Below are 15,814 nucleotides of genomic sequence, written 5' to 3' on the forward strand. Positions count from 1 at the left end.
AATGAGTAGAATTTCAAAAATCCTGTTAAAACTAATAATTCTAACAGTATATTTTTGTACATTTTTTGTACATTTGAACATACATGTATCAAGGAGGAACATGGTTGGTACATACAGTACTATGTAGTCTTAATTTTGATAAAAGGGTGCAGATACTGATGTAAAACATACTAGGTAAAGAAAATTTAAAGTTTGAAATATCAACAATTTAGTCCAAAGAATATATCCCTTTCAAATTCCAAAAACACTACAGATTTAACACTTTGTGTTTGTTTGATTTAAGGCGTGTTGTTGGGTTGTTGTCCCTGTAGTTCAAATCTCACAGGATTGGTCATTATGAAAGCACTAAATATTAGAATGCTAAAATATTGATCTAAGTTTATTTCTTTACTCATCTATAGATAATTTTTACATCATTTTTTTTCCTTTTTCCTTTTTAAAACATCTGTTTTTATAATGGACTCATAAGGCATTTTCTTCAGTATTCGGGTCTTCCTGTATGTACCAAAGAAAGATGATAAGTAACACATGTATTTATGGTTTAAACTAAAGAAGAGAAAAAATTAAGCTTAAATAATAAGACTATGAACTAACATGCAGTCTATGTATATATGCATTGTACTTTATGATTGCAACTTCAAACAAAAGCATAAATGAAAATAAAGCACACAAGCAAAAACAAATTCAAAGCAGCAATATACTTACTGACAAGCAAGTCCTACAAAAGATTGAACAAATATAATATGTATAAGTTGTATGATAAGTATTTCAGTCATAGAAACAACAAAGAAAAGCACAATATACTATCGTGTAGCCTGTATTTACAGTTTCCATAACTAGTCACAGTCATACATGTACTCGTATCATCTCACACAATGAATTGTTTTGCGCGTGTTCCACACATCCTTTGAGTTGAGTCGTGTTTCTAGGACCAGGACTATGCCTCTTACTTTTATTCTGGTTTGTAATTTCTCGTCATTTCTTATTTTAAATGCAGCTTTTGCGAGATCATTTCGTGCCTCTTTCATTATGACAGGTAAATCATCAACTATTCTGATTTTTTATTTGCAACTTTGTATGCATTTTGCATTATCACCTTGTTTGTCTTCGTAATGCATAAATCTCACAATAATAGCATCTGGTCTTTTTTGGCCAACAACTGGGGCTCTTGATGGGATCCTGTGGGCATTTGCAAGGGGGAAACTCTCTGCTTTGAACTTTTCTATTCCCAAATCTTTCACAAAGAAATTGTCTACAACTTGCCATATGTTTTCATCTTGTTTTTGTCTTATACCGTAAATGAGAATATTGTATTTACGCTCATGTTTCTCAAGAAAAAGTTGATTTTCTTTCAATGCGAAAAGTTTGTCGTCAAGGTTTTTTTTCAGACATTCCATTTTTTCCATTTCTAGAGTATTGAGTTGTGACTCTATGTGCCCTATACCTCTCTCTAGCTCGTTATGATCTGTTCTAAGCTTTTCCACCTCAGTTTGTGTAGTACTAAGATCTGACCTTACTTGCACCACATCTGACTTGACCTCAGTAATTAGATGTGTTAAGTTTTGTTCGACAGAGTCTAGCCTTGATGTAAAGAGTGTTACCTTTGAATCAATATTCAATAAATATGCAATATTCTGCATGAAAATTTATCACTCTAACAGATATGGAATTGGAGAACTTTAAAGAGAGTATGTACAAATCTTTTACTTCTTGGTACCATATAGATTTATTAAAACACAAGCAAGATAGTCATGGCATCTGTAGAGAAAGTACCTCTTGTTTCTGTATGGTCAGATGATTATGCAATTCTTGGTGTGGAATACTAATGATAAGAAAAATTATTCCTAATATTCTGTTACATAGCAATATATAGAAACTAAGCAATACAATTTTCTGTTGATTTGGCATTTAAAAATTTAAATTATTCTTTGAAATCATTACTGTCATAAAAAAGCTGGACCTCTAAACATTGTTATTGGCAATTATGTTATCAGACTTTTGGTTCACAAGGCATTTTAGAATCTTAAAGCATTTTTCTAAATTGTACATCAAAACTTTGTGATAGGTTTATAATAATAAATAACATACAAATTCAAATCCATGTATATTTAATTAATGACCTAACATTACTTACTGTTTTGTGAACACATGTGTAGATTTCTCACTGCCCTGTAGATTCTGGTCAGATGCAGTAATTCTTGGTTGATCTGTTTTAACATCTCCCTTTCATGTTGGTTTGGTCACTTCAATCAGTGATTGGTCATCAAGAATGATGGCTGGCCACCTGAAAATGGCTTTTTTCTTTTGCCTTTCAACATTCTTATGATTAGACTTTATTGTAAACCTTAAAATAATTGTCAGTTAAAAAAAAAAATTGTTTTTATTTACTCCTCACTGTTGCTTTTCTCTGCAATGAACAAGTATTATACAAGTTTATTTCCCCAGCAAGGAAAATAATTTGTATTCAAATGCGATTCTAATTCATTCAGTAATTTCTTCAAAAGTGTGTATGGTTAATACTTTATTATTTCAGATCTCAACACAAGAATTACAAGTTATAAGAAAGAGAGATAATACTAAAAACAGTGGTTGGATTAAAGTCAGAGGGCAGGACATATAAAGGTAAATTAGTGTTCAGAGAGATGTTAGAAAGATAGTTCAGATATACATGTAACAAAATCCAGTTCAATTCCACAAATCCATAGAATATGCTATCACTGATCTTACATTAGAGTTATGGTATCATTTTAGACAGGAAACAGACTGCACTAAGGTAAAAATGTAACATTTATTTTAGAATAGGTAGACTGTAATAGGTACATGTCATTAATACTTCTGTCCATGGTGTGAAATGGGGTTCTGATGATTTATAGTAGAAAAAAATCACTTTTGGTTCCAACCCCAAAGAGCTGTTAAAAAGATTTCTACTCCCAAATGAAAAAAAACCCAAACATTTTCATACCATGAAATTCAAAAGAAATTGTTAAAAAAAGTTCTTTTGCAAACATCTAAAGTTTTCACATCTTCATTATATTATCTTTTAAATTCTTAAATATCACTTACAGCCAATTTCATTGAGTGTGTAGCCAAAAGTAATATCTTTGGTTAGCTTGCTTGTTAGTTGAACCGTGAAGTCATTGTTAGGTTAGGTAAACTACTCTACATTAAGAGTAGGACTAGTACGACAGATAACCAATCTATCTGTCTGTTGGACTAGGCTACTTCGAAAGGAAGGTAATATAACTGACCTAATAATGACTTACCAGTTCAGCAAACAAGCAAGCTTAACAAAGATATTACCTTTGCATACACACTCAATGAAATCAGCTGTAAATAATGATTATGTTTTGACCATTCTGTTAAAAATAGCAACCTGTCCCAATCCAAAAAAAAAACATGAATTTTTGTTGCATATTAAAATTGTGTCACTGACTTCAAGACACATTAGGGATAAAGAAATGCATGGTTAACATAAAACAAAATTATATATTTTGTATAGGTGCATTGTATGCAGGATTGATGTTAACAGAAAATGGACCAAAAGTTTTAGAATTTAATTGTAGATTTGGAGATCCTGAAACACAGGTACAATTTTGGTTTTAAATTAGGTTAACCATAAATGTTATTGTTCACCAAGGTATACATTTCTATAGTCTTGGAAGAGAGGGGACAGCACAGCTCCAGATTAGAAATTCTCAAATTGGGGTTTTTGCCCACCATTTTCTTATGTAATTGGGGTGATTAAGTTTTTTATTGCATTATCAATTCAAATTCACCCCTCAAGTCAATATCTAATTGTGTTTTTCACCACCAAGCTCCTTAATGTATTGGGTTTTTACATCAACACAATATTGAATATTTAGGCAATATCAACCCCAGATGTTTTTCCATCTTAAATATATTTATTTCTTTGTATACGTGCTAGCTATTTTATTTGGTTTATTCACTGAAGAGCAATTGTAGGTTTAATTTGTGTCCAGTTTCAAACCTTCTGCTAGTTTTGTATTTTCTCACAACTTATATAAACTGTAAAAAATGGATAACGTGTTTTCACAGGCACTCATCTCAGAATTTTTTATCACTCATTAACCGTAAAATGAAAAAAAATAGTATATAAACTCTAAACTATACTTGAATGTTTTTGTTTTATTCAATTTACAAAAATTTGGGTTAAGTGATCCATTATTAGAACTTTTGGTTTCCGATGCTTTCCAACTACATATCATGATTTGGCCTTTCACTTTTTCCAACTGAGTTTGTTTTTGATGAAACCCCATGTTTATTAGCAATGTCTCGTTAAGTTACGCAAACACCCCTGTGCGTTAGATGGACGCTTCCTAAAATCACTGGCTGAGTCTTGTTATCATCATAACTTTCCCTCAGCTATTCAAAAGAAGCTGAAAACATGCTTCTATTCAATATTTTTACCGGACCTTCACTTTCGTTTTAATTCAATGTAATGTTATGATAAATCCCGAGCAATTCGCAAAAAATATGTCAAAATGACACACGCTAATTAGATAAACGCCGAGAAGATTGAAATGTTTTCAAAAACATGTGTACCTTTGGGCAACGGAAAATTCCAGCAGGGACCCATTTCAGCTACTTGATGCAGGGATTTATTTTAGAACAGAAAGGACATTTCCAATTATAAATATTATACAAATAGATTTACGCGACGACTAAACAGATAAGGGTAAATAACGAAAATGGTAGCCATTAAAAGGGTTGAGCACTCATGGTTTTGGCATATATGATTGGGTTTTCCTTTGAACTAATTGGGTTCTTGAACCCTGCAATGGGCAATTGCATTGGGTTTTTTTATCATTTGTATTGCGTGATCACTGCAAATACGCAGCTTATCTGGAGCTCTGGGACAGATACCAGAGAGACATTTAAACTCATAAGTCAAAAAATAAACTGACAGTGCATATGGCTAAAATAGAATAATAGACAAACAACAGTAAAACACAACACAACATAAAAAACTAAAGATTGAGTAACATAAACCCCTGAAAAACTGGGGGTGATCTCAAGCGATCTGGAAGGGTAAGTTGATCCTGCTTCACATATGACACTCATGGTGTTACTCCTATCAAATATGTAGAAACATTTATGCAGACTTTGTTAAATCAAAAAAATCAATATTCAGGAAAAGACAATTTTTGTCAATCCATAAAAGTTGGTTCTCGCTAAAATAAATAAATCCAATAGAAAATTAGGGAAGGGGGTTTAATTTTATTACGTTAACACTTCTACTGTTTTTTCTATTTACTGTTTCTGTATTGAATTTTAGACCATACTTCCTTTGTTGGAATCTGATTTGTATGACGTGTGCAAGTCTTGTGTTGATGGGACATTAAAACAACACCAACCTGTATTCTCCACCAAGATAAACATGTGGCTGGAGTTGTTCTTGCTAGTGGTGGCTATCCTGGATCATACCCTAAAGGTTTAGCTATTACAGGTAGGTTAAATTAGTACTAATCAACTTAAAATACCACCATGTGTCCATGCTTTCAATGATCTAACAACAATCTGTTCTAGTTTTGTTCTTGAAATTAAAACATTGGCCATGGACATAAATGAACCGTGTAGGACCAGGGATGGGGTAATTGAAAATGTAATGGTAATTAAGTGTAATGCATTACAATTTTCCATGTAATTGAATGTAATGTGTAATTGAGGCATTTTTTTAATTACATGTAATGGTAATTTAATTATATTACATTGAAAAAAGCATGTAATGCTCAATTACTTTTGAATTACATTTCAATTACATATACTTTTATGGTGTTAAAGATAAGGATTTGTGTTTAATGATATATATTATAAAATAATACTTGTTCTTCAAACATTGACATTGCATACTTTTTTTAATATATGAAGTCTATAATTTATACTGAAGTTTCAATGTATATTAATATTTATTTGACCTACAGATGTTTTTTTACTAATTATTATTTAATTATAAATTAAAAAAAACTTCCATGTTCTGATCAAGGAATATCAGCCACATTAGCTCCTGTCGAAAAGCTATTTAGATTTGATGTCAAAGTGTTCAGACCAGAGAGATTCAGACTAAACGACAAAACATTAAAATAGCTAATGATTATCAAATGCAATGCTTAAACTATGCTTACATGAATATTTTACACATGCATTATTTTATACATGTATACTATTGTTAAAAAATACCATGACGAAATGTAATGTGTAATTTAATTAATTACTTTACTAAAGTAATTGTAATTAATTAATTGTAATTTAATTAATTACATTTCAAAAAACAGTGTAATGTGTAATTGATGTAATTGATCATTTTTGCAATGTAATGTGTAATTTAATTAATTACATTCCAATGTAACTGACCCCAAGTCTGTGTAGGACAAACTCTATATCAATCAGAGTTCACCTTGTTTTGGACTTTTGAATATATACATGTTCTAAATCTTTTTATTTTGCATGTTATTAGTTAAGCATTTTAAGATATTTCTTGCCATGATAACTATACTTGTGAATAGGAGGAAATAAAAGTGAATTATTTTGTTTTTGATCTGTCTCTCTAAAATAGACTTACCTTCTTATGAATAAAAGGAAGTTGAGTCAAAAAAATATTATAGATCTGTTTGAGACTTAAACATATGTACTTATGAACATATAATCCTTTCAACTTTTAGGTATAGATGTGGCTGAGAAAACTGGTTTACAGATATTCCATGCTGGTACCAGTTTAAAAGATGGCTCTACCGTTACAAGTGGTGGACGAGTGTTAGCAGTAATTGCTGTTGATAGATCCCTGAAGACAGCATGTGAGAGGGCCACAGAAGGGGCCAAGTTTATACAGTTTCAGAACAGTTATTTCAGAAGTGATATTGGATTTAGGGTACTTACTAGGTATTTATATGTAGTTTAAGCCAATTAACTTTAGAATTGTTTTACATACACTTAAAGCGATGATCAGTTTCAATACATTAACCTGACCAATGCAAAAATAACCTACCAACTGACCAGTTTAGCCAACAGAAATTATCAAAATTTGTCATTGTGAGATTGGTTATTTTTATGCTCCACCTACGATAGTAGAGGGGCATTATGTTTTCTGGTCTGTGCGTCCGTCCGTCCCATTTCAGGTTAAAGTTTTTGGTCAAGGTAGTTTTTGAAGAAGCTAAAGTCCAATCAACTTGAAACTTAGTACACATGTTCCTTATGATATGGTCTTTCTTATTTTAAAACAAAATTAATCTTTTGACCCCATTTTCATGGTCCACTGAACACAGAAAATGAAAGTGTGAAGTTTCAGGTTAAAGTTTTTGGTCAAGGTAGTTTTTGATGAAGCTGAAGTCCAATCAACTTGAAACTTAGTACACATGTTTCTTATGATATGATCTTTCTTATTATAAAACAAAAATTAATCTTTTGACCCCATTTTCATGGTCCACTGAACATAGAAATTAAAAGTGATTTTCAGGTTAAAGTTTTTGGTCAAGGTAGTTTTCAATGTAGTTAAAGTCCAATCAACTTGAAACTTAGTACACATGTTGCCTTTTGGTTGATCAATTTACTTTTAAGGCCAAATTAGATTTTTTACCCAATTTCACGGTCCATTGAACATGGAAAATGATAATGCCAGTGGGGCATCCGTGTACTTTGGACACATTCTTGTTTCTCATTAAATCCACAGCTGACATGTAGCTGTTGGTTATGCTTTGAGGGAATTGCCAATTGGATTTTTGAAAGGCACTTTAGAATAAAATAAAACTCAAGCTTACTTTGATTAAAGTTTAAAAAAAAACAATTATAAGGAGATATATAAGATTTATCAATAAAATTGAGAATGGAAATGGGGAATGTGTCAAAGAGACAACAACCCGACCAAATAAAAAACAACAGCAGAGGGTCACCAACAGGTCTTCAATGTAGCGAGAGATTCCCGCACCCGGAGGCGTCCTTCAGCTGGCCCCTAAACAAATATATACTAGTCCAGTGATAATGAACGCCATACTAATTTTTTATCAATGTTTACTATTGATTTATGTGCCTCATCAATAAATATGCAAGAGGGCCATTGTTGACCCATTAGGTATATAAATAAATACATAACTTCAGTTGCAACAGTATGCCTTTAAGCTTTATCATTGCTTCTATATACTATGTAAGGGTTTTGTCATTTGGTATTATATATTGAATGTGAATAAAAAACAAATCTGAAATATTTGGTTAATTGTGTCGACTGATGTAAAGGTATTTTTGATTTTTGATTTATTTAGAATATGTTTATTAATTAGAATATGTTTGAATTGATAAGCTTATAACAATTGAATAGAAATGTAATCTATATCGCAAAAATTTATTTTCAGAAATCGTTTACAAGTTCAGATGACATACAGTGATGCAGGAGTAAGCATAGAAACTGGGAACAGTTTGGTTCAGGCCATTAAACCTCTGGCTAAGTCCACCACACGGCCAGGATGTGATGCACTCATAGGAGGATTTGGTGCTTTGTTTGATCTGAAGGCAGCAGGATTTGTGGACCCAGTTTTGGTGTCTGGAACTGATGGGGTTGGCACAAAATTGAAAGTATGTCATCATTATTCATTTTATTTGTTAAACTTCAGCTGTACTTAACCACATATTTTGAAAAAAAAGATAACAAAAATTATATAAAATGCAGACTTTGCCAAAATTACTAAATCAAAATATATCTATAAAAATAAAAACAATTTTCAGATGGCAAAATCAAAAGCTCAAACACATCAAACAAATAGATAACAACTATCATATCTTCTCAGACACTGCCCAGTCAATTTAAATCTAATTTCTCAACAGCCATCCATAGCCAATTTAGTGTAAAAAGTATTGTCAATTGTGTCTAACTATTTGCTTACATGGCGGCTACTATTAATAGAATCAAAATAAATGATCACAAAAATCGCATTAATAAATCACAAAAACGCAAGATTTCTGCTTTCACAGAACTCCCCAAAATAGATGATTTCTGATTTATTACTTTGATTACAGATAGCACAAGAAGTTGGTCGCCACGACACTATAGGGATTGACCTTGTTGCTATGTGTGTAAATGACATCCTGGCCCATGGTGCTGAACCATTGTTCTTCCTTGATTACTTCTCCACTGGTCAACTTAGTGTTTCCATGGCAACAGATGTCATTACAGGCATCACTAAAGGTTGTAAAGAAGCTGGATGTGCCCTTGCAGGTATGAAGTATTCTTACAGCTTTTCCCTAATTAGACCAGTCCTGATAGCAGTATTAGCTCATGATTTATATAAACAGGGCAACACCATCAGTATTGCACATCTATACTATTAAACGAGAAGACCACATTTTGTGTGTCACCTCTCTTCCTCCCACAATAAATTGATCATCATGCCTCTGTGTCCTATAGGTACCATGCATAGTCGCATTTGCATCCATTCTTATGACTATTCAGTTATTTTGGGAGAAATAAAGGCGTCTGGATATTCATTCCGCCATTAGACGGACTTTTATGTCAAACATGACTACCGGTTTAAACATTGAGAACCAATCGTACGATAGATAACAAAAATGAAAAATAAATAAGCCAATCAATTTGTTGTCCATATTGTGGTTTTTAGATCGTAAGAACCACTACTATTATACCTCGGTTTTAATTTACACATAATTTTCATAAGTACTCAGACGGGGACAGGACAATTATTTTTGCGTTCATCTGCATGTACTGTATACTATGATTAATATAATATGAGCCAGTCCATGCGAAAAGGTACAAAAAGTCCTTTTGGTAAACTTTACAGGACACGTTATCAAAGTTTGTTATAGTATTTTTGAAAAACGATTTTATCCGAAAAAAAATTACATTAATGTAAACATTCATAAGATTGTCAATTCTATCCCGAATTTGTCAACTAAAACCGAAAAAGACGTAGAAATATCTGAATTTTTGGTATTTGAGCAAGTGTAAAATCATTTGTTCCCCGGACTAATGCTATACCGACCAGAAACTACAAAAAATTATGACACTACAAAGACAAAAGTCAATAATTTCCGTCAGTTCTACAGGTTTAAAGAAAGAAAGACAACATTAAAGCATGAGGGAAAATGCAAAAACTATGACAGCTTGTGTTTTAGAAATTGAAATTTAAGTTAAGTTAAGTTATTTAATATATTATATAAATCAACCTTAGTTGCACGGGATTCGAACCGTTGCCCGGTTTGATTGCATTGATATCCGCATCGTAAGCGAGAGCCTTATCCCCACTGCTACCAGGTTTAACGTTATCAATTGGCAAATCAAGCCATTTAAACTGTACTTTGAAAATGATTGAAATATATGAAATAATTCACTAAAAATCTTGATAAAACTAGGGGGGGGGGGGGGGGGTCTCAACACTCGCAGGTGCGTGTAGCTCACAGCTTGATGATATGAGGGAAAGTAAATGTGTTTTATAAATCACAAGTCTACTACCAATAATTATGCACACTTTTTAGAATTTCGTAAATTTTTCGTTTTTGTACCTTTTCGCATGGACTGGCTCATATAGGTAATAACGGCGAAAGTACCAAGCAAAGCCTATGTATAGTAAAAGAGTGATTTCGCCCTAACTTTTTAAAAAATCAACATATTTTAGATGTGTTTTTTGCAAACTAGATGTTTTGATAGATGCCGAATCCATTTGAAACTTCAAATCGTTGCTAAAATATTTGGAATATGGACTTTTTGCTGATTGGTGTACGGTTGCTAAGGGGAGAATTTTAGTTGCTAGGGATAATTATATGTCAATATTTGCATTAAATTATAACGTTAGATATGAAGTATTATAAGTATTTCGATATTTCATTGCTTTTTGGCAATTTCGATTTTTTTGTTTTTTTGTGATTTTGAAAATGATATGAGCCAGTCCATGCGAAAAGGTACAAAAAGTCCTTTTGGTAAACTTTACAGGACACGTTATCAAAGTTTGTTATAGTATTTTTGAAAAAACGATTTTATCCGAAAAAAAATTACATTAATGTAAACATTCATAAGATTGTCAATTCTATCCCGAATTTGTCAACTAAAACCGAAAAAGACGTAGAAATATCTGAATTTTTGGTATTTGAGCAAGTGTAAAATCATTTGTTCCCCGGACTAATGCTATACCGACCAGAAACTACAAAAAATTATGACACTACAGAGACAAAAGTCAATAATTTCCGTCAGTTCTACAGGTTTTAAAGAAAGAAAGACAACATTAAAACATGAGGGAAAATGCAAAAAATATGACAGCTTATGTTTTAGAAATTGAAATTTAAGTTAAGTTAAGTTATTTAATATATTATATAAATCAACCTTAGTTGCACGGGATTCGAACCGTTGCCCGGTTTGATTGCATTGATATCCGCATCGTAAGCGAGAGCCTTATCCCCACTGCTACCAGGTTTAACGTTATCAATTGGCAAATCAAGCCATTTAAACTGTACTTTGAAAATGATTGAAATATATGAAATAATTCACTAAAAATCTTGATAAAACTAGGGGGGGGGGGGGGGGGGGTCTCAACACTCGCAGGTGCGTGTAGCTCACAGCTTGATGATATGAGGGAAAGTAAATGTGTTTTATAAATCACAAGTCTACTACCAATAATTATGCACACTTTTTAGAATTTCGTAAATTTTTCGTTTTTGTACCTTTTCGCATGGACTGGCTCATATAATATAGCAGTGATCGCCATGGAAAAGAAACTTAGAATTAATGTTTAATAGAAAATTAAATACAAATGAATACATATGTTCATAGCAGAGACATAGAATATATTGTATGTCTCTGTTCATAGTATACAGAAATGCGAAAATAATGGAATATAACAGAAAACAAAAAGATAACGGACTTTGAAAAAAGAGAGAGGGCTTAAAAATATTGTCCTGTATCCATGTACCTATATGACTTTTGATATCATTTCTTAAATTCTCCACACATTAAATCTTTTACAAAAATTCTTCCTAAAAGCTTTCAACCAAGCTTAAAATGCCCGTGATTTTGCTAATTTTAAGTCAAACAGCACTAACAGTTATAAACTTGGACATACATTTCATAAGAGTACTCTGGGACAGCACAATAATTATCGGGTTGATATAGAGACTATAATATAGCAGTGATCGCCTATGAGAAGAAACTTGAAATTAATACTTAATAGCAAATACACTTTATTTATAGGATACATGTGTTCATAGTGTACAGAAACGCGAAAATAATAAAAATTTAACAGAAAAAAAATAACAGACCTCGGAAACAAGGGAGAGGGCTGAAACTGTTTTCCAAGTACCTATGAGTTTTGATATCTTTTCTGAAATTCTCCATCTAGACACTGAAATTCTCCAGACACAAAATCTTTTTCAATTTCTCCCTACAACAGTATACATACTTTCAACCAAGTTCTAAATTCCCACGATTTTCGCGGGTGTGTTCTAGTGCTGATTTATTTGTATTAGGCTGATTTGCTCATATCACTTTATAATAATGTGTATATGACACGATATATATGGCTTATTCAATATCGCACACTGAATCAACCCTTTTCCAATATTATCACTTGAGCAGTGCTTTTGGGATACAGTTGTGATATTAAAAAAGTAATTTAATATTCCTTTATATTGCCACAATCATTCTGATGGCTATACTAATTTTTTTTTCAGGTGGAGAGATCTGCTGAAATGCCTGGGATGTACACAGGGAGTGAATATGATCTGGCAGGATTTGCTGTTGGAGCAGTTGAAAGGTCTTGCATTATACCACGTCTTGAATCAGTTGAGACTGGAGATATTTTTAATTGGATTACCATCTAGTGGTCTCCATAGTAATGGGTTCAGTCTTGTGAGGAAGGTTATAAATAAACTGGAGATGACCTATGACATGCCTTGTCCTTTTCAAAGAGGAACTACATTAGGTATATTGTCTTTATATGTTTTTGTCATAAAAAAAAATCATGCTTTTACGTTTACATTTTACAATAAGTTTTATACTTAAGTAGTGATAAGAAAATCTAGATTTTATTTAATTATTATTTTTATATCAAAGTAATACAGTCCATTCCGGTTATTTGCATAGCCTATTTGTCAGACAAAATTATGCAATAAAGGGGAGTATGTTTATATCCAAAATGGCTAATAACAGAGTCAAATAAAATCAATAGTACAGATCAATAAAGGAAATTACAGAAGAAAATTTTACATTGTGAAAAAAAATGTATTTTCTTAATTGAATATTGACCTTGAAATGATTTATCATGAATTATGACTATATAAAAAGATTATTTTTAGTTTAAAAAGATAAGATTTTTTTTAAAGGAGATGTATTACTTACTCCTACAAAAATCTATGTGAAAGAGTTGTTGCCCCATGATGAAGGAAATGAAGGTCAAGGCCTTTGCCCACATCACAGGAGGTGGACTTACAGAGAATGTGGCTAGAGTTTTACCATCAGAGTTAGCAGCATCTATTGATGCTAACAAATGGAATATCCCTGCTGTGTTTGGTTGGCTGGCTGATAAGGTAGAGACTACAAATGGTTCAGTATTCAATTGTATTTGTAAAAGCAAAACTGTATAGCATTGTTATCATTTAATAATTTAATTTTGGATGTAACACGTCTTCTGATGGCTTGCAGTGTTTTGTCTATCATCTAATAGACATGAATTTGTCATGTGAGCGTAACGTCATAATTTACTTCCGGCTTGAAATGGAAAAGTTCTTAGAAATAAATTATAAGGAATGACTGTAATATTTTTTCTGTCCTATTCAAAAAATTATAAAAAATGTGGTGCACACCTAAAAATAACCCGCTGTGCAGGTTATTCAGGGTGCACCACTTTATGTTATTTAAGGAATGACTGTAATATTTTTTCTGTCTATGAAGAAATAACATAAAAAATGTGGTGCACACTGAATAACGCGTGTAGGGGGGTTATTTAACAGTGTGCACCACATTTTTTTATGTTATTTTGAATAAACAGAAAAAATATTAGTCATTTCTTATAATTTAATTCTAAATTCCATTTTAAACGTAGAAAAAAACGTTGATGACGTCAAGGTCACATGACTAAATTATGTCTATGGGCTCCATAACAAAATAACGTCAGCCAATCAGAAGACGCATTACATCCAAAATTAAATTATTTATTCATATACAGAAAAAAATATGACAGTCATTCCTGAAATATTTTTTTTAAATGATATGATTTTCCTGTGCACAACATATTTTTCTACAGTAAATCTGATCAAAATACTCTTTAAGACCAAAGTTTGGAAAACCAAAGATTATATATATATATATGGAAAATTATATTAAAAGGGTTATTTAAGATTTGTGTACTAATGTGCAAGAAAGTTTGTAGTAGTTATAACTGAATATCAAGAATACTGCTGGTGGCTATCATGGTGATTTTTGTGCAAGTTGTTTGTTTTGAAGATAACTGCTGAAGACCTTTCATAACTGTCAAAATAAACAGTATGATAAAGTATTTAGATTTATACATTCATATTATGCAGCCATTAGGATGATGATGTTTTATATATTTAGGGTAACATAAATGCAAGAGAAATGAGTCGTACCTTCAACTGTGGTATTGGTGGTGTGTTAGTGGTTAGATCAGAGGAATCTAAAAGTGTGTTAAACAGTCTTACAAACAGTGGAGTCCCAGGCCAGTGTAATTGGGAAATTTGCAAGAAAGAAGGTTAAGATTATTTATATTCATTCTAAAACCTAATTTATGACTGAGACAGTTGTCTATTGTAGTAAAGTTTCCTTGCCACCAGAGGACAGGCTAACATTAAGCTATAAATATTCCTGTCATAATGGGTGTTATTCTAGTTATTCTAGAAAGCTATTAGGAATGAGAATCTTTCAGACAATTCCCATTTTATAAGTCGCTTGACAGAAGAGAACAGCTATTACTCAACATTGGAGCCAAAACCTGGATGATGGTGAAGGCTGTCATGGTCAAGAAAGAAAAAGTAAAAATATCCCTTAAATACATTGCCACCAACATTGGAAGTCATTGCAATGTGACATGTTTTATTGTGAAGCCAAAATGAAGCAGATTCATCTGTTTTATCTCCTATTAGAAATGCATTAATTAGTAGAAATTTCCAAAAATAAATTACCAAGTTAAAGTTTTAATAGATTTGTTTTTAATGTGTTTTTATATATTTTAGACAAGTCAGTGACTGTACACAACCTAGTAGAAGGTCTAGATAGAAGCTGGCCCAGGACACCTGTTCTGCTACAGAGGAAAAGGGTTGCAGTGTTGATGTCTGGCTCTGGTAATTATTTTAATTTGATGTTATGACTTTTGATTTTAACATGTGATGAAAGTATCTTTTGATAAATGATTTCTACACTAAAGAAACTTGCTATAAAGCAATACTACTGTACATTCAGAAAATTATTGCATGCATTTTTCATTGTGATTTTTTTTTCATTTTAGACTAAAATGCCATATTAATTTTTGAAATATTGAGAAAAAAATCATGTTTAATTCCATATGAAAAAATTCAAAATGTGAGTTGTAAATTATTTGCAATTATGACACTTGCAAATATTGCCAATAATAAGACATTGCAATAATTTCTGAATTTACGGTTCTCTATTTTAAGGGATGCAAAATCGTAAAATAAAAAAAACTGATGTTTGTTTCAAAATATATTTTCTGATATTCATATGTACAAATACAATTGAAAGTCCCAATATAAACAAACTAAAAAGTAAAGGTTGTTCTTCTAGACTAAAGTATCAATGAGTATACATTCATCAAATTTACATTAAATAAATTAT

General features: G+C 31.8%; 1 protein-coding gene across 1 annotated transcript; it reads left to right on the plus strand.

Moving 5' to 3' along the window:
- Positions 1-1,663: 1,663 nt before the first annotated feature.
- Positions 1,664-15,303, plus strand: LOC139505997 (phosphoribosylformylglycinamidine cyclo-ligase-like; the record flags this gene model as incomplete). The annotated part of the gene is given in 14 exon segments (XM_071295309.1): positions 1,664-1,688; positions 2,563-2,622; positions 3,500-3,585; positions 5,297-5,383; positions 5,386-5,467; positions 6,681-6,897; positions 8,361-8,580; positions 9,022-9,227; positions 12,687-12,807; positions 12,809-12,929; positions 13,330-13,376; positions 13,378-13,533; positions 14,561-14,687; positions 15,196-15,303. Coding segments are annotated over 14 exon segments (1,663 nt in total), but the record flags the coding sequence as incomplete, so codon positions are not given.
- Positions 15,304-15,814: the final 511 nt, after the last annotated feature.

Source organism: Mytilus edulis, unplaced genomic scaffold, assembly GCF_963676685.1.
Source record: "Mytilus edulis unplaced genomic scaffold, xbMytEdul2.2 SCAFFOLD_1625, whole genome shotgun sequence".
NCBI lineage: Eukaryota > Metazoa > Mollusca > Bivalvia > Mytilida > Mytilidae > Mytilus > Mytilus edulis.